Source organism: Drosophila obscura, unplaced genomic scaffold (genome assembly GCF_018151105.1).
Source record: "Drosophila obscura isolate BZ-5 IFL unplaced genomic scaffold, ASM1815110v1 contig_151, whole genome shotgun sequence".
In the NCBI taxonomy this organism is placed as follows: Eukaryota; Metazoa; Arthropoda; class Insecta; order Diptera; family Drosophilidae; genus Drosophila; species Drosophila obscura.
Window position 1 is genome coordinate 1,173,897 of NW_024542737.1, and position 19,366 is coordinate 1,193,262.

Genomic DNA, 19,366 nt, shown 5'->3' on the forward strand with positions numbered 1-19,366 from the left:
AAACAGTTGGCGGCAAAGGAAGAGTGAGACAACAGTATTGTCACATCATTGTACACTGTGGACGTTTTGCAGCACTGTCTCTTGGCCGAAACAGCTGATTGCCTTCCAAATATAAAATTAAACATTTTTATTTACAAGCGTAGCGTCGTTTCCAATTTTACAAAATGTCTGAGCGAAAAGTTCTTAATGTAAGTCCAAAAAATATGTACGGAACGGTGCTAAGATCACGACTAATTCCAATGCATTACAGAAATACTATCCTCCGGACTTCGATCCGTCGAAGATTCCGCGGATGAAATTGGCCAAAAATCGGCAATACACCGTCCGACTGATGGCGCCGTTCAATATGCGATGCGTGACCTGCGGCGAGTACATCTACAAGGGGAAGAAGTTCAATGCGCGCAAGGAGGATGTGGAGAACGAGACGTACCTGGGCATACGCATCTACAGGTTCTACATCAAGTGCACCCGATGTCTGCAGGAGATCTCATTCAAAACGGATCCACAGAACACCGACTACGAGATCGAGGCGGGAGCCACGCGCAATTTCATGGCCCTAAAGCTGGCCGAGGAGCAGGCCCGGCGCGAACAGCAAGAGGAACGCGAGGAGGAGGCGAATAATCCCATGAAAATGCTCGAGAATCGCACCGAGCAATCGCGGAATGAAATTGAAATGCTGGAGAGTCTCGAGGAGTTGCGCGACCTGAACAGACGCCAGCAGACGGTGGACTACACAACAATGCTGCAGCAATATAATACGGGGGAAACGGAGAGAGAACGCTTGGAGCGCGAGGAGCGTGAGGATGAGGAGTTTATCAAGTGAGTGCTGCACTTAATCTTTCTCAAGCAGACTATGCATATATGTATCGCATTCCCATTCCAGATCTGTCAACTTTAAAAGCAAGTCCGAGGGTGGCAGCCGGATAGTAGCCGAAGAAATCATTGAAGACGTCAAAGAGGAGGCTGCCGACTCCTTGCCAGCTCCCCCTCCGGCTAAATTGGCCAAACCCATTGGCTCTCATCCAGTGGCCCCCACCACAAGCAAAGTATCGGTCGCTCAGCCCTTGGTTAAACGTAAAACACCCTTGGTGCTGGTCAAACCAAAGGCAGCGGCCACATCAACGGATATTCCAAAAGCAGCTGCAGCTCCAGCCCCAACTCCAGCAGCGGGTCTATCCCTTCTAGCCGCCTACAGCGATAGCTCAGAGGAGGACTCCACCTGACACATCATTTTACTGTTCATTTTTTTTTGTACCATCCAACTACCAACTACAAATGCTTGCGAAGATCCATGCTCAGCCTCCGCCCTTGTGTCAGTAAAAACTCGTAGAATGTATATAGTATTGTATGTATGTTTTATATACTTTGAATAATGCATCATTTAATTAATCCAATTCAATTTCATCCAAATTTAAATCAATGATTTCGTCAAGGCCAATCCATAAGGCAAATAAATTTCAATTTCAAACAAATAGTACGAGTGGTTATCCATTATCAAAATATCCATCAATGGTACACACTATAATAATCCGCCCATCCCACTCAGCTGAACCCCATTTCGTGGGTTAATCGTGCAGTGTGGGGTGGGTGTTGTGGGCATACAGAACTTACAGAACTACTTGTGGTTTAGTTAGAGCTAAAAACTATGTATGTGGTATATACAGAGTCGTTTATGGTTGTGTTGGGTGTGTGCTATGTTACGCTTAAAACTCGGGCAATCGAAATAAAAAATAATATCACAAGCGAAACAAAAATTATAAAATACACGATGGGTATGTCCTAGGCATACGTCCTAGCCTGTCTATACAGATGATGATTATCAATTAGGGGGGGGGAGGGTTATAAGTATAGTAAATCCATTTAGATGATTCATTTCATAAATTACGAAGACACTGGTATGTTTCTCTAGCTGTCGTACATAGCATAGCATAGCAATCAATAGCATAGGCAATAGATAAGGCCTCCTCTCTCACTTGTTCTCTCTCCTCCACGGGAGTGGGATTACACATTACAAATTACGGTTAAACAGTCTTTGTTCATTTTGGGGGGAAGGGGTGGGGGGTGGCGGATCACGGTGGGGCAGCCACAGACAGCCACTTGTATTTTTGGTATCGATTTTCCTGCTTTCTTCATTTGGTTTAGCCGTTTAGCCGTTCTCTTAGATGTCCACTGTGGTGGCCTGCTGAATGGCGTTGTAGCTGCTGGCGGCGCTACCACTGACACCGGCACCAGCACCAGCACCAGCGCTGCATTTACGTGGAAGCACTTTGGGTGCTGATCCTGCCATACCAACACCTGCACCACCTGTACCACCGCCCCCATCGTAGTTGTGATTGTTATTTTGCAGGAAATGCTGCTGCTCGGCCGCCGCGTGATTCAGTTCAAACAGCTCCATGTCGTCGTACTCTGAGATGCCCAGAGCTCGTGTGGGAGCATATTGCAGATCGTTCTCTCCATCTCTGTCCTCCTCGTCATCTGTGTGCGGGGGGTTCTTGTGCCGGGTGCTCATGGCCACGGCGAAATCCTCTAGGCTGCGCTTAACTGCCGCATCTGAGCCCGTACCCGAATCCTTGCTGGACAGATGATCCTGCTGTGCCTCCAAGTCGGTTTGCTGCAGATAGCTGAGCGTCAGACCCTGCTCCAGGCAGCGTTGCTCGTACGAAGGCGTTGTGGTAACAATGAGGCGACTGTGAGCCCCACCCTGGCCATCGCCGCATCCCAGGTCTGCAAGACTGCGCGGACGCAGTTGCGTTGGCTGCTGCTGGGAAGGAATCCCATCTAGGACCAGCTGGGACTGGTGGGGCCTCAGCATGGTGCGATTCAACGTGGTCAAATGGGTTTGATCCTTGTCCAGAGTGGAGTGCTGGCTGGCGTGGGTGCGTGCTGCCAGTCGTTCGGCAGCAAGGCTGAGCAGGAACTTTCGCTTCTGGTAGCGCAGGGTGCACCAAATGATGCAGCAGTCGACCAGTACGCAGGTCACAGTCAGCAGAACAATGCCCAGCAGCAGGACATCCCAGTTGAGGTTCTCCTTGACCACCACCAGCTCCGACTGCAGGGTGAGAGTTCGCGAGTTGTCCGTTATCTCGCAGCGGTAGTGTCCCGCATCATTCGATTGGGCATTCAGAATCACGAGCAGCTCCTTGCTGCTCGTGAAGTAGTAACGCTCTCCGTCCGGCGTCGTTGGTGAGATGTGGATCGGCTTGTTCTCCTTAAACCACTCGCGGTGGGGATGCTCCAGCTCCAGCTCTGCGTTCGCCGCCTCACTGAGGCACTCGAGCACACAGGTGCGACCGACAACCACCTCCTGATGCACCAGTGGAATGCTGGGCAGTGGTTTGTCTAAGGAATGGAAAAGAAAAATCATTTGAAGCCCCACAAACAGAGATGCTTTGCCACACATACCGTTCACCAGCAGCGTGGCGTTCACCTTGATCTCGCCAGCAGCGCTCTCCGCCGTGCACGTGTAGATGCCCGAGTCGCTGGGCTTGGCGTTGGTTATCAGGAAGGCGTTCTCCTCACGTATCACTTGCAGGCGACGCTCGGTGGCCGCTGGGAAATCGCTGGCCCCGAACTTTTGCAGAGCTATCTCCGGCATGGGATCGCCGCTGGCGGAGCACACAAGTCTGGCTGTTTCGCCAGCATCCAGTGTAAGGTTGGACGGCACGTGCATGAAACTGGGATGAACTGGATAAAGAAAGAACAAACCATTACGAGGATTATTGTGAGGGAAACGATTCGATTCGATTCGATGCTGTGGCATGTGGCACTTACTTCCTATGGATATCTTGAACTTATCCGCATAGGTCGTCCCAAAGGCATTCGAGACTACACACTGAAAGCGTCCAGCGCTCTCGTAGGTCACATTGGTCAGCCTTAGATATCCATAGATGGAGGTCTGATTGGTGCTCTTGTCGTGACGGATTTGTGTCTCCGTGCTGGCTCCATCGTGCAGGGCTGTTGGACGTTCCTGAATGTGCTGGTTGTCGTGGCGCCACTTGATCTTCAGCTCATCGGCGGCCGCCAAGGGAGGCGGCTGTGGGAGAGCTGGCAATGCATTCCAAGGTGATGTTGGCACCCTTCACGGCCAACATGTTGTCCGGCTCCTGTTCCAGCTTCGGTTTCGGCGAGTCAGCTAAGGGAATTTCAGATTTGATTAGATTAGTTGATTCAATCAAGAGGCAGTGCCTCTAGGTTTCGTATCTACTCACCACACACCAGCTCCGCGTTGGTCAGCGTAAGCAGTTGACGATCCAGCAGGTGCTCGGGATAGCCACAGACCACGTTCGCCAGCAACTGGGGAGCCTGCATGGCAAAGTGACTCTGCAGCCACTGGCGGAACCAGATGAGCTCGCAGTCGCAAATGAAGTTCAGGGACTTGAAGATCAGCTTCTGCAGTCGGATCATGTGCTCGAACGCATTCGGCTGGATGCTGGCGAGAGCATTCGAGCCCAGATTCAGCAGCTCGAGGTTATTGAGGCCACTGAGGGCTTTGCCACTGATTTGTTTCAGATTATTGCCATGCAGATCGAGGCGTCGCAGCTTGCGCAGCGCTTTGAACGGCGCAATTGCACTCTGATCCTCAATGATCCAGGACAGACGATTGCGACGCAAATTCAGTTCCTCCAGATTCTTCACGCAATCGAAGGTGTTCTCCTGCAGATACTGCAGTTTGTTGTGGGCCAAATTGAGCTGCTTCAAACGCTGCAGGCAGTCCAAGTGCTGTGGCTTGAACTCGCTGATGGAGTTGTGGGACAGATCGAGCGACTCCAGCGACTGTGTAAACTCCCAGGTGTCCAGCTCGATGCGGGAGATGGAGTTGTTCGACAGCGAGAGGTGGTGCAGCTTCGTCAGGTTGAATAGGCCCTGGCGGGAGAGCGAACTGATTTGATTGTGATCCAGCTCGATGCTCTCAATGTTCCGCATCACATAGAAGACGCCGTCCTGCAGCGATCGGATTTGGTTCGACTTCAGCTGCAGCCTCTGCAGCGATAGAAGACCCCGAAACGTGGACCAGTTAATCTCCAGATGATTGTAGCTCAATGCTCTGCAAAATACGGAGATCGCATCGTTATAATCTTATGAAAATCTTAATGCATCATCAGCTTACAGCTTCTTCAAGCGGCTCAGATTCTTGAACACGCCAACCGGCAGGCTGCTCAAGCGATTGTTGTTCAACTCCAGGTCCGTCAGGTTGTTCAATGCCGCAAACGAGTGCTCATCCACATTGGCTATCTCATTCCAGTTGAGTATTCTGAGGGGGAGAACAGAAAAGGAAATGAGTTACGGCCTGCTTTCACAGCTGGGCGGGGGGCAGTCCTTAGACACTCACAGATGGGCCAGGCGCGTGGACGTGGGAAATGAGTTGGCCTCGATGCTGTGCAATTGATTCCTGGACAGATCCAGCGTCTTAAGCATGGGCAGTACTGCCAGAGCCTCGCTGGAGATGCTTCGTATGCGATTGTTCGCCAATATCAGGTGCTTGAGTCCAGTGAGCCCCGTGAACTTCGGTATTACCTCCAGCAAGTTGCGTTTCAGTGTGCTGCGAGAGATAGACAGAAATTAAGGTTAGCAAATCCCCTGATCAATGGGTGGTACTTTCGTGAGCACTTACACCTTCACCAGATTCGACAGATTGCGTATCTCCAGGACAGTCGTGTCGTTCAGCTTGTTGTTCGCCAGATGCCTGTGTGGGAAGCGGTAAGAGATATAGAAATTAATTGATTGCAGTTTTGCGGAATCCCCGGCTTGACGAATGCACTTCAATTACGCCATAATTATCGATGCGTGGCGGGAGATAAGAAACGTACGGAACAGCGTTTGCATAATTTTGCCATGCATTAAATTGATTAAAAGCGCGACGATAAAATCGCAACCCCCCAAAACAAAAACACAAATACAAAAATGTATGCTAAAAATGGGAACAAATTTCGCTTCGAGGGTTGTGCCACACTCCAATTTATGCTTTGGGGGGGTGTTTGCCATTTCATCCCCCATTTGTGGCATAGATAATAATACTTACAGAGTCTGCACATAGTTGGGCAGGACGGGCACCCTCTCCAGATGCAGCTTGTCACAGTCGAACAGGATATTCAGGCACTTGCACTCCTTGGGGCAGTTGATGTTGTTGTGGTTCGCATTGGACGCTGCCGCGGCGGCTGCCAGCGCCTTCTCCGCCTGCTCGTACTGACCGCCATCGTCAGCCACGAATCCGTTCGTCTCCAGCGAAGCGGACTGAAGGGAGGAGACCTGCTGGGGAGATGTTGCTGATGACGCCAGTGGGACATGCAGAGCGGCCAGATCATCATCCTCCATGTCCACGTCTCCATCGGACTCGTCCTCGCGCAGCGACAGGAAGTGCTGGCGGGGCGAGGCCAGGCCTGCTCCAGCACCGGCACCATTATTGGCCAGCATGGCAAAGAGCTGTTGCTGCGGCAACTGGTTATTGTAGGAGGCACCGCCCGACTTTAGGAAGGCACTCAACGGCGATGCCGCGCCCATTCCATCAGCGGATGCTGCGGACGGCTGCCCCGACGCCGATGCCGGCGCCTGTGCGGAGCTTTGACAAATTGTGCTCGCTGTTATCAGTAGAATGTACGTAATTAGCAGCAATTTATTGATTTTATTGAAATCATTGGTTGTAGAATAATTGCAATTATCATTATTGCGACTCGTTGTTGCTGTCGTTGTTGTTGTTTCTGCTTCAACGTCGTCATTGGCATTGTCGTTGTCGTTGTGTTTGCGCCGTCTGCGGCGTCGTCGCCACTTGGTGCCCAGCAGCAGCGAAGCGAGGCCTGACAATGTGAACGTCCCACTGCCTCGGCCACTGCTTGCGGCAATGTTATCAAATTTATTCCAATTCTCCCGATGTTGTTCTCCGCCACTCTTTATGGCCGAAACGTGCATTTTGCTGTTGTTGTTTTTTTTATTATTAAATTCGTCAATTTCCCAATGGTTGGCAACATTCAAGGAGCCGTTATTCCTGCGAATGTCACTCGGCGAAGCTGGTACGGTCCAGTGTGGCGAAGCGTCCTCGGACCTCCGAGTGCTGCCGAACGATCAAACGCATGATATCGTCGCTGCAAGGAAGAGGGAAGCAAAGCGTCAATTAAAAAAATAACAGAAATTTAAATGGTGCAGGGTCTTTCCCCTCTCTCTCGCTCTGTCTGTCTCTCTTTAGTATATGGATATATTTTTGCATTCTCTCTATACGTATAGAAATATTAATTGTATAGAAAGTGAATGTCTGGGCCGGAGAGCACAGAATTTATACTCATTAAAATAAAATACGACCGGATGTTGGGTGCGAAAAACGCGCCGAGCCAACGATTTTTGTATTGCAAAAAACAAAAAATGCTACGAAAACAGCAAAACCTCGGAGCAGCAGCAACATCATCATCATCATCATCGTCATCATCGCCCGCAGAGGCATTCACAAAAGTAATATCTTCTTCATCTCGTTCCAGAATTGTGCAGCGTATGCAGAATTGTTTTTCAGCGCAATGTTCTCGGTTTCGGGCCCGGTCGGAGGTGGAGGCGGGTCCAAAGCTCGCTAAATTTCGATGACAGTTCGGTGAGAGAGATAATGAATAATGCAGCTGAATATATGGATGGATGGATGGATGCTGCGTAGTTTGTTAGTCGCGCTATCACCTTTTGGTTGAGGGGGGACAGGATCTGAAGTTCACATTTTCCCACAGGCAAACGGACATTATCCCCAGACACCCACCAAAAAGGGCAGCAGCGGCAGCGGTGGCGGCTGCATAAACGAGAAGAGGTACAGAAAATACTTAGCAATTACCACAAACACAGCGTACAAGACTTGGCAGACATTACACATACCACATGTATACGTGTACTCGTACTTATATAGACGGGGCTACTAAAAATGGTCTTGCCGTTGCACACAAACACACACAAACGGATACACATATATATACAAACGCGTAAAAATGCCCAGACAACCAAATTTAGTAGCAAGCAAACAAACAGGAGCAACAAAAAGAATAGCGTAATGAAATCAAATAAAAAGTGCCCGCAGCAGCAGCAGCAGCCACCGCCGCCGCCGCTTACTTCAGTTTAAAGATTTTTCTTCAAAGAGTTTTCACGACAAGAAACTTTCCGCGCATTTCTCACAGCTTCATGTCGGTTTCTCGCTCTGTCTATATATAGAGTCCGTCCGTATACGCCACTAGTATGTACATACATACATAGGTATGTACGAGTGCAAGTTCCTGGCAAGGAACAACTTTCAAGTGTCGAAGAGGTGAAGAGGTTTTGATTAGTTTCAGATTGTCGATCATGGTACTCGTGGACTGGCCTCAATTCCAAATAAAAGTTGTACGCGCGCGTCAACTATCGGGGTTCTCTTCTACATTTTGTAACATTTATAGTTGTTTTTTTTTTTCGATGGCCCTAAACTACTCCGCACATAACAAACAAGCCATGCAATTATCTAATCAATAGGTTTGCACTGTCTTCGATCGCGGTATCTACAGAGGAAAATGTTTATATTTATTGGTATTTGTACAGATCGTTCAAGGTAAATATTTGGGCGTGCAAGTGTCCATCAAACTTTCCACTGAGGAAGTGGTTTACCTGGGTTCGATCATTCTAAAGCGACATCTGCTGCGATCGCTCCTCTAACATTCACAAGCTCCACAAATGATGGTCATGGTCAAGGAGGGCGTGTGTATACCTCCTCCTTCGGCTTAGCCATCGATCATCCTCCGTACCAGGCGATGCGATGGCATTTCGCACCTATCGATCACTGCCCCCATTGTGGAGGACCGAACATCCAAAGCATTGTTCGGGCCATTAAATCACTATCTTTCGGGTATCTTTCGATCTTTGGATCAATTTTCACACACCAATCAGCAGCGAGCGCTAATTTCCTCTGCCCACTAAATGTGCCACCATTTTGAATCCATTTGCATCCATAATCTTCCCCATCGATTAATTCGCATATTGATAAACCCCCAAGTTCTTCTTACAGCAAAATAAAAACGGCCCCAACGGAGATTTAAAGGGAAAAACCCACGCTGGCCCAGAGATCGGTCGGGGCTGGGCTTTCACTCTGAACTCATTTTCGGACAGCTACAGACAACACCAAAAATTTACGACAAAATGCAGATTTGGGTTTTTTTTTTTAGTATGTTGTCAACTCCCTCACAATTTGTTAGATAACGCACGGCCGGCCCCGAGCCGAGTATTGTGTCTTATAAAAAACGACAAAATGTCGATGTTGTCGCCTGTCCGTTTGTTGATGATGATATGATAATACATCCATTGATATATTTTTATGTGTATGTACATATGTATGCCTGTGTGGTATGCTCGTACAATGGTCACCCAACAGCTCGTGGAAACAGAAAGATAGATATATATCTGTATACAGCTATATCTACACATGTGTATGCACGTTTATGCTTATGCTATCCATACAGCACAGACATTCATAGAAACACCTACATATTCATGATCGTGTGTGTGAATGTATCTTCTAATGATCATTAGCCTGCCGTCAAACAAGAACGACATCATTTTTCATGTGGGGGGAGTAGCGGACAACAAAAAGACAGAGCGAGAGAGATAGGCACAGAGACAATCGACAATCAGTTTTTGTTGTTTATATAATTATCGCATCCGATGTGTGTGTGTGTGTGTGTGTGTGTGTATGTGTATGTACATTTTTTCTTTTTTAGCATTTGACTTTACTAAATGCTTTGGCTGCATTTTTATTTGACTTAATTTTTAGTTGCTTGTGTCTCTGTCTGTCGATTTGGATTTTAACATTTAAATTGGTAATTTCGTGCTGATGCCTTTTCTGCTTCGTTTTTCCCGTTGTGCTGCGTCGTTGCTGTTGCTGTTGTTTTTGTTGCTGCTGTCGCCCACCGCTTTTATTCGTCCCCGTCTTCGTCTCCATCACCAAATCTGTGTCTGTCATTGTGTTGCTTTCGTTTTTTGTATGAAAACGTTTTCATTCGCCCAAATGGCTTTTCAGTATCTTGCATGTTGTTTTTCCTATTTTCGTTGTTTATTACCTTTGCCAAACGAATAAAAATATACACAATATTTTTGTGAATAAGATGCCGACTGTTGCATTTGCTCAAGTGTTTTTTTCATCTCTCGCTGCTTTGTCGTTGGGGCGTACAAAAAATAAAATTGAAGAAAGAAAAAAGTGAATACAAAAACAGCCAAAGCTCTGGGCAGTGGGCGGTCGGGTCGGGCCCCAGCTGAGGTGGGTCTGGGGTGGGGTGCAGCGAGATGGGATTGCTGAGCAGCTGCAAGCTGCCACAGTGGAATGATTGTGTATATTTCCAACTACTTATTGGGGGTCATTCGAAGTAAGATCAAATAAACGAAGGATTCCTATGCGAATGGGAAAATAATTAATTAATTAATAATTAATTAATCAAATATTATTTTTAAGGTTTATTTCCAAGTTGACGTTCAAGCCCCACTGTCTCCACTGTTCACGTCTTGAAGGCAACACTACCCAATGCAGAAGCAAGATGAAGAAGAAGTAGCTTTTGATGCAGCGATTTGTCGCGTGGTACTCGTACCTCTGCTTCTCTTCCCGTCTCTCTGTCGCTGCCTCTGTTGTGCTGGTGAGCAGTTAGAAGGCAGGCGTTTTTGCGTGGGTCCTCTCAGGTACAATAAACAGAAGGTAAGGCAGTCCTCTCTCCAGTCACATAATTTTGTTTGTTACTCTCTCTCTCAAACAAATCTTTGTAGCTGCATGTATACCGATCTGTCTGACTGCCATACCTTTGGTTTAATATAATTTGCGTGGGCCCGAGAACGGAAACCGCGTGCAGTCGACGCTGCCTGTTGTCGTAATGTATTACGTCAAAGCTGCCGAGCGTACGACTGTGAGTGTACGTAAGTTTCTGTGTGTGTGTGTGTGTGTGTTGGCAACAACAACCACATACATAAAAGGTAAAAACGTCGCGCTGTCTGCGGCAACTAATTAGGTAACGTGCCAGCCCCAGCAACAACAAGAACCCCCATGATAAGTGGCAGCGCAGTTGGCAGCGCAGTCACAACGACGCAAATAGCAACATAAATTTCGCACACACACACTCACGCAAACTCATAGGCACTGCGGGGCCTGCCATTCTGTCTGCCAGCCCAGGTCCATTGTTTTTGTTGCTCATTTTGCAAAAATAAATTTAATTTTGTAGCCATTAATTTTCCACTCTAGATACGAGAGACGCGTCTCTACGTACGTTCGTATGTGTGTGGGTCTGGTGGCTGCCACTGGCTCAGCCAGGGCCTGCTAATTAAATAACTAAAAAGAGTTTATAATTGTGGTCTTTGTTCATTTGCTCCACTCCCCTCCTCTCTCTACACTGGGCGCGCACGACAGTAACGGTTTATTGGGCGACAGGGAGAGGAGAGCGCACCAACTCGACCCTCCATCACCACTGCAGTTTCTGGCATATTTCTACGTTTCACATTTGAATGCACTTTAAGGAGCAGATACAAGTGGAGCCCACTACTATGTATGAGCCACTACACTACAGTTGTTCAAATTTGTGTTTCTATATGTTTCAAGTTGAGTTTTTGGCAATTAGCAACCATTTTTTATCATTATTAATTTCTTCTTGTTCTGGTTCCATATGTCGGTGTGTGTTGTTTGTGTTTGTTGTACAATAAATTAACGTCTTTTTTATCGCTGCGATGATAAACCGTTTTGCTTGATTGGTCTAAGGCGCATAAATAAAGAATAAATAAAGCGCAACAACCGCTTATGTTGTTGTTGGACTTCACCATTGTGATCGCTTACGTTCTTCTGATTAGAATGGAGCGTGTGATATCATATGCCAAATATCCTGCCCTCGTATCTATTCGGGAGGGGTGTGCTGCTCTGCAGTCAGGTGAAGCCACAAGCCCCAGCCAACGCATAAGATAAATAATTAACACTACCTAGAAATAGTTTGAATAGTTTGCTCAGTCAGCAGTCAGATGTTCCAACTTCAAAATCTCCTTTATTAACATTATATTTAGTTTACTTTAAATTTGTTGTTGTAACAGTAGCAACAACAAGCCGCAGCTCGCACTCCCGGTTTTTAACCATCCTGCCTCTGTTCCAACCAAGAAGAAGAACCATGAGTAATATTAGAGTCAAAATCGCAAGTATTACTTATTATAGTATTACTTACTTTTAGAACAGGGAAAGTAACGATAAAGAAGGTTGAGTTGGTTGGAGGACCCTCTACAGCGAGATCACGATCGCCTTTGCGAGGAAAAGGAACAGGAAAGGAAGGAACACGCATGCAGATGTCCGAGGGGGCCTGGTCGAAGGGGATGGCCAACATCGAAAAGCGTCCCAAGCCCGTGCCCCTCAACCAGGCTTTGGAATCCCTGCGTGGCAGTGTGTCGAAAATGTTTATCAATCCGAACGAATGGGAGACCAGCACTGATCCTTCTCCAGGCCACTGACCACTTCCTCCGGACCTGTTCCGTCTAATCAAACTATTTGTGTTACATCGGAAATTTAGAGTTCAAATATATTTTTGATTTGGCTGTATCGGTAGAGGAATAAGTTTCTGATTCCGCCTACTTCTCATACTGAAATACAAACATATTTTGTAGTCCTTTAAGTAACATCTGAAACTAAGTATCCTCTCAAACTTATCGCAAGGAAGTGTAACTACGTCCCCCTATTATTACTAATCTGTTGCAACCCATTAAGGACTTTAGATGCCTAAATATGGAGCGACCTGTACGAAAAGCGCCCCAAAGTTAGTCAAAATGAAGGTGTAGCTCCGGAGTGATATCACCTTGAATGACAGACTTGCACAATTATATTTTGCTTCAGTCATATGTTTACCCACGCAATTCCAAAATGTCTGTTATCAGGCAGTTGATAAACCCACTCCCCCCTTGCAAGTACAATTGGTGAGTGTTTGCTGGACTCGACTCGACTCGCGCCGGTACTACACATATTCATTCCAGATAGTGTCGATGGGCCTTCTGGCTGCCGCAGAGTCATACGACTAACAGCAAAAACCGAAGTTCTGCCTTGCGTCCCACCTTGAACCAAAAAACGGCAGCTTGTAATCCCCAAAAGTTAAGCTTCTCATATATTTTGGCATCAGAGAGTATCAGATAAAAGAGAAAAAAGCCGAAGGAGGAGGAGGAGTAGTAGGAGTAGGAGAGTAAACGGAGCTCGAGAGGCGCATTCAAAAATTAATCTGCAGCGGCAATAATTTTTGATTTTTTGTGCTCTCAAGAAAATCTCAAGCATGTCAAATTGTATTCCATTCAACAACAACAACAAAATAAAATAAAAATCGGGCGAGAAAGAAAGAAAAATGCGCACACTGAGCCGCCGACTGTCAAGAGATTTTAACGAAACGAGAGAATAAAAGAAATAAAACGATCCTGCAGGAGAAGACTTACACACAACAACAAAACAAACAAAAAACAAGAAAGAACAGCAGAGGAGTGTTGCGACTTTAAAATACCCCCTAATCAGATTCTGTGAGAGTGAAAACAGATTAAATTTACTTACTAAGGGAAGAGAGAGAGAGAACTTGGAGGAAATTATCAGATGTAGCATTTCGCAGAGATTTCCTGATCAGGAATATAAAGATATAAGGCGTTCGCGTTTTGCAACCTGCATCCACGCAAATACAATATACCCTCCCACTCCACGAGTACCAGGTATGGTAGCAGTAGTAACAAAAACAAAATAATAAAGAACGCTGGGCTATGGCTGTCAGCCGCTGCCGCAGAGATCCCCAATCCCGAGGTCCCACAACGCAGCAGCGCATACAAAAGGCCAGAGCTGGCCCCTTCCGCGACCCAAGTGAGAAAACCAAGCGCGACACCAACACCAAAAACCGGCTATGGACAGAGGAAGAGAAGAGGCCGGCCCAGCCCGGCCCGACCTGCTTCTGGTCTGCTCCGCTCTGCTCCACTCTCTCTGTCTCTCCCACACTCCTTCCTTGGGCCTACGCCATGGGGAATTGAATTGAATTTGCAGCCCCACGTTGAAATTTCAGTGTGGCTGCCTTTTCGAAGGTGTGAAGAAAAAATAAAAATACAAAAGGCAACAACAGCGTCAGTCAGCAGAGCAGAGCAGCACAGCACAGCACGAAATTCTGAAAAACTCCATGAACAAAATGCAGCCAAAGCCAAAACGAAATCAACTTAAGATCTGCGCAGGCAGAGAACAGAAAAACAACAACAGAAAACTGGATTGGGCTTCATTTTCCAAAGTCGCAAGGGAAGGGAATGAGAGTGGAATGAGAGGAACAAAACCAAAAGAATAAGGCAAAAAAAAAAAGAGATTCTGGGATTTTACTTGCATTGTTGTTGGCTGCTGCTGCTGCTGCTGGATATGATCGGTCAAATATATGTATGAAAATGTGTGTTTGTGTGCGTGTTAGAAGGGAGAGCATAGTCGCATAGCATCTGTTTCTTGCATTGCCGAGGCCATGGAAGGTCTTTCTCTCAAATTGGGTTCGTTTTGTTTCGGGTTTTTTTACCTCCCGCTCTCGCTCCCAATGTGATTGTGTGTGTGTGTGGTGTGTGTGTGTTGCGAAGGTGAAAAGTACTTGCGGATTAGTAATAATAGGAACATTAATAATCTGGGTTTGACTTTCTGACTGCACAAATACCCTGCAATTGTAATATGAAGGGATTTCCTTCATTGACCATTACAATAGAACACTGCGGATGGAATAATGTTTTGTTTTGTGAATGAGAATGGATGAAACTATTTTACACTGTTACAAATATTTGAAATATGTAATATATAAAGAAGACCAATATCGGCAAAAAAAACCACTATAGTATTTGCATTGAGAAAAACGGGAAAATTTTCAAGCTCTACGATGCTCCCAATTAAAATAGTCGTTGCCGGTTTCAGGGAAAATGATTGTTAGTTAAACGGAATATTGTTCAGTCGGAAACATAAAAGATAACCATTGCAGGAGACATGCCTGCTATCTAATCTTTGGCATCTCTAAGGAATAAAATGTGGTTCCTATTTGAATATCTCCAAAAGACCCCTTTTTTTGTTCTATAAATGAGCTGGGGAACAAGTTTTATATTTTGTGGGATCGACTTAGCTAGATCCCGCGAACCAAAAAAAAAACCCCAAATCCAAAGTTACAAGAACATGTACACACACATGCACATACACAATGTCAGCCATAGATTGAAGGAGCGACAAAGATATCCCGCATGAACATACAAACATACAATATATTGTAGATGCATACATACATACATACATATATGTATGTGCACATTATTCCCAACAAAAAAACTATTCAACTTCGAACCGAATCTGATTTCTGAAACCGATTGTGTGTATGCCTTCGTTCTGTTGCTGTTGGTTTTGTTGTTGTTGTTGTTGGTTCGAGACGTCAGTCCAAGAGTCTCGCTTAAACGAAAGCCGACAAGAAGGCAAGCCTACAGAGGATTCCTCCACACTCCACACTCGACGATCCACACACTTCACAAGACGTTGCTTGGTCGTCGGCTTAAATTGGTTTTTATTGTTGTTGCACATGATGTCCATTGTTGGTGGTGGTGTTGGCCCGGGCACGGCCTGGGCCTGGGATCAGCCCCCGACCCACGCCCCGACCCTCGCATCATAGCTTCGTTTTGACCATATTTCTTGTCCGTGTGCCCGCTTTTCTGTGCCTTTCTTTGAAGTCGCATTTAATTCTTCGAGTTTGGGTTTCGTTTCGTTTCCTTCATTCTTTTTCAAGACCCCAACTCCAACTCCAACTCCAGCCCCAGCTGCAGAGACCTTTCCGAAACGTAGACGTTGGGCTGTCTGGCCGAGGTGTGAAGAAAAGAATTTTTCTGTGCAATAATCTTGATGCCTTTTTAAGATTTGTTGCTGCTGTGGAGCTGTGCCCCCTACCCTCTCCTCCCAGCCCCGCTCAACACACATCTCCTTTTTAGGAGAGGGGGAGAGGGGCGGGGACCTGCCTGCATACGTTATTTTGTTGCCGTTCTTCAGTTAGCGCGATTCGTTTCAGCTGAAAAGTGGTTGGGTTTAAGGAAATTTACGCCATAAAATGCTGAAATAATTGGATACACTCGCTCGCAGTCCCGGGCACATCTTCCGATCTCCGCTTTGCCCCCCACCCCACTTCAGCTCTCTTTGAATGCATTTCAAATTGCTAATGATGAGGAGCTGCTGTTGCTGCTGCTGCTTCTTTAGAGCTGCGACTCCATCATTGGAAGATGCTTTCGTGAGACAAGGGACATGCCATGGTCAAGTTTGGTTTGGTTTGGTTTGGATCATTGCAAAAGGGAGGTATGTATGTGTACCTCTGGCCATCTGCAGCAATTGCAGCAAAACACCAGCACCAGCACCATCCACCAGACACCATCCCCACTCGGCGGCCAACGAAGCATTAAATGCATTTATTTATGAGACCACCACCTGATATGATCTCCTGGCTGAGTCTGAAATGGCAGGCCGGGCCCAGGCCCAGACCCATGCTCATATGCATATGATGTGGAGGTGATACTGAATTTAGCTAGAATTCACACCTTGAAGCAAGGCATTATTTATTATATGCTCAGGTAAACACAATCGTAGCTCTGGAACCATTTTGCATTCAACTATTTTTGATGGTTTTGTTTCGGTTCGTTCTGTTCTGTTTGGATACGAATATAATCAAAAATTAGCTTTAACCCAAAACAATACTTTTTCCTTGGCATGGAAAGAGTGTACGTTACATACATTGTATGTACATATGTACAAAAAAATGAATAGTTTTCTGAGAAAAAATTGCTACATGCACTAGTGAAACCGGGACTCACTTATCGGCCACGAGTAAAATCGTACAACTACAAAATGCATTCAACGCCTGGTGTCTGAAGGGTCTTTGTCCCCGCCCCCTTCCTCTCTGGCGTTACTCCGGATTCCCTCTGGTTTCCCTTGTAACTGAAAGCCCAGTCAAATGCATCGAGAAGCGGCAGCAGCAGGGAAAAAACTTTGCACTAATCATAAAATCCCCCATCAATGTTAAATGTATAAATGCAAAAATGGAAACGGCACGAACATCGGGGCTGGGGCTGAGGCTGAGGCACTCACGAATGTACAAATGTGGGGCCCAGAAACAGAACCTCATAACTAAATTGCATTAAGTGTAATTATAACTAATTAGAAAACAGAAAAACAGCAGAAACCCGAAGACCGAAGGAGAGAGGCGGAGGAATAACTGGCACACGGCGAAAACAGTGGAGGAGAAGAGGCGAAAACGCTTTTCTGGAAAGTTATTAAAATCAATGGAAATAATGCTTATGGTTTTGCGATTAGTTCCAGTGAAATTCTTGGCAAAACAATTAAATAAAAGCTGGTCAAAAATAATGAAGGAAATAGTTGTTGACTCAGCATGGGATTATCTGAGCGAATGGAACCGAAACGATCAATGGGGGTGCCGGAAAAACTGATTTGCGACCATTTTAGCCAAGGCATGATGCAATATAAAGTACCATTCAGATCTTATTGTCTAATAGATTGATGGAATTTAGTCTCCCATTTGAGACTACAAATGTCAGAATTCTTTTGTTCGGGTCTCGGGGGCTCAGAATCAACGCCACAAATCTCCGCATGAGAGATCAAGCAGATTAACATTAAAGCGGGGATAAGGAGAGGTACGGTACCCATATTCGTACCCGAGGCACAATGAACTACGGCGCGGGCTTTGGGGGAGCCCGAGAAATAAATCATCTAATATAGCGCGCCATTTATCATCTGGCATGGCCGTGTGGCTGTGTATATCTATCATTCATCTTTTGCATGCGTCCCAGCCATACCACACCGTTGGGTGCCTCAGCAGTTGGTACAGGGCATAGAAACAGAATCATAGATGATCGTTAAAAAGTAAAAGAGAAGGGATATGGAATGGGGAATAGGGAGAGGAGACTGTCAGAGAGAGAGAGGGAGACTAAAGTTTGGCAAAAGTTAATTTCTAACTTAATTAGGCAGCGGAATGCGGCATTTACTTACCTATTCACAATATCAGCGCAACGGGGGGTTGGCGGTTGGTGGGGTGATGGTGTCGGGATGTGGGCGTTTGTGTAAACAAGAGCGCGAGTGGGATAGCCAGGCCAGAGCAGAGCCTTAATGTCTGCGGCGGCAACTATTACGTCGTGGTATGCATATGCACACGAGTGGGTCGGTTCGGGTGTATGTGTGAAAGAAATTTACAAATGTTCGGCTGTCTGTACCGTTCTGTTTGTCTATCTCCTGCTTTAGCGCGATGTGATTCTTCGGTTGTTTATTCGTCACTTTAACACGTTCGATGCTGAAGCTGACGCTGGCGTTGCGCGCTGCCCCCGACTGCCTGCTGCTTCGACGTCACCGCTGCTCACCGACACACACAGCTACACGATGTATTTTTATTCACTGCCTTTGTATTGGTGTATTTTTCTTCAATTGCGGTGGCGGCATGCACATACACACACACACAAACGCAGCCACACTCATTGACAACAACACTGAACGTACCGAGAATGAATATGTGATTTGACTTTATTTGTTGCTATTTGTTTGTTTTCGTGAATGTTGTAGTTTTAGTTTCGCTCTAAACAATCAACATGTTCATTTATCAAGCGCCCAAGTTAAATTCGGAGGCACATTTCAATCATAACCACAAGCATATGTATGTTTTTTTGTTATTGCCGAGATTTTATGCTCACACGCTCTCTTGATTTATTTCCGAGAGTACGACTCGCTATTCGGTTATTTATTTGATTCTAGCCTTTAGCACTCCGAAACCTCTTCTATTGGGTATCAGTTACTTTATGCTTATATCTACCAAAGTAACTTCTTCCGATTTTCTCATTAATTAAATCTAAGACCGACGCGGGTACGACACAACTTTGTCCGCGGCAGAAAAATTTGTGAGTGTGAACGTGGATTTGTCAATCAAATATACCTTAAATGACAATCAGAAATATACCAAAATTTACCTTCTCATTTTGAAAATATACCGTAAATATACCGAGAAAATCATAGTCCGCAATTTTGATATTCGGTTTAATATTACTTGCTAACTATTACCCTCAGCGCTAAGCATACATTTTTATCCGGTCGATCGATCAATTTTCTACAGGATTGATTGATTTCAAGGACACCAAAACAAATCAAAAACAAAATCCTCTTTTTACACAGATACTACACGGTAACTACAAATTTGCTACATATCAACAACATATTTATTATTATTATTTTTTGAAAATAAAAATTTTAGAGTCGAGACCAACATCCGACTTTTTGATTGTTGTTGTTAATAACATTTCAAATTAAAATTTGATGTATTCTCGAGCTAAATACCATAATTTGAAAATAGCACAACTAGGTAGTCGGCTTTATCGGGTG

The 19,366-nt window shown here is 45.8% G+C and overlaps 2 protein-coding genes and 1 long non-coding RNA gene across 3 annotated transcripts; 2 read left to right on the forward strand and 1 right to left on the reverse strand.

Annotated features, from left to right (window-relative positions):
• The first annotated feature begins 43 nt into the window (after window positions 1-43).
• LOC111077583 (splicing factor YJU2) lies at window positions 44-1,484 on the forward strand. The gene is made up of 3 exons (XM_022371928.2): window positions 44-188; window positions 251-819; window positions 884-1,484. The coding sequence occupies exons 1-3, from the start codon at window positions 165-167 to the stop codon at window positions 1,221-1,223; spliced, it is 933 nt and encodes a 310-aa protein (XP_022227620.2). The 5' UTR covers window positions 44-164; the 3' UTR covers window positions 1,224-1,484.
• On the reverse strand, window positions 1,339-18,885 carry LOC111077582 (leucine-rich repeats and immunoglobulin-like domains protein 1). The gene is given in 10 exon segments (XM_022371926.2): window positions 1,339-3,339; window positions 3,403-3,684; window positions 3,772-4,024; window positions 4,026-4,132; window positions 4,209-5,044; window positions 5,108-5,251; window positions 5,330-5,539; window positions 5,612-5,683; window positions 6,020-7,076; window positions 17,993-18,885. Coding segments are annotated over 9 exon segments (3,969 nt in total). The 5' UTR covers window positions 6,904-7,076; window positions 17,993-18,885; the 3' UTR covers window positions 1,339-2,158.
• LOC111077584 lies at window positions 11,957-13,313 on the forward strand. The gene is made up of 3 exons (XR_002608177.2): window positions 11,957-12,114; window positions 12,171-12,903; window positions 12,961-13,313. It is a non-coding gene; the product is annotated as an uncharacterized LOC111077584 (long non-coding RNA).
• Window positions 18,886-19,366: the final 481 nt, after the last annotated feature.

Excerpts from the sequence above, each read along its gene's own strand:
- LOC111077583 (XM_022371928.2), top strand. The coding sequence starts at position 165 with ATGTCTGAGCGAAAAGTTCTTAAT. Across the intron at positions 189-250 it reads CTGAGCGAAAAGTTCTTAAT|AAATACTATCCTCCGGACTT; the intron begins GTAAGTCCAAAA and ends AATGCATTACAG. Across the intron at positions 820-883 it reads GAGGATGAGGAGTTTATCAA|ATCTGTCAACTTTAAAAGCA; the intron begins GTGAGTGCTGCA and ends TTCCCATTCCAG.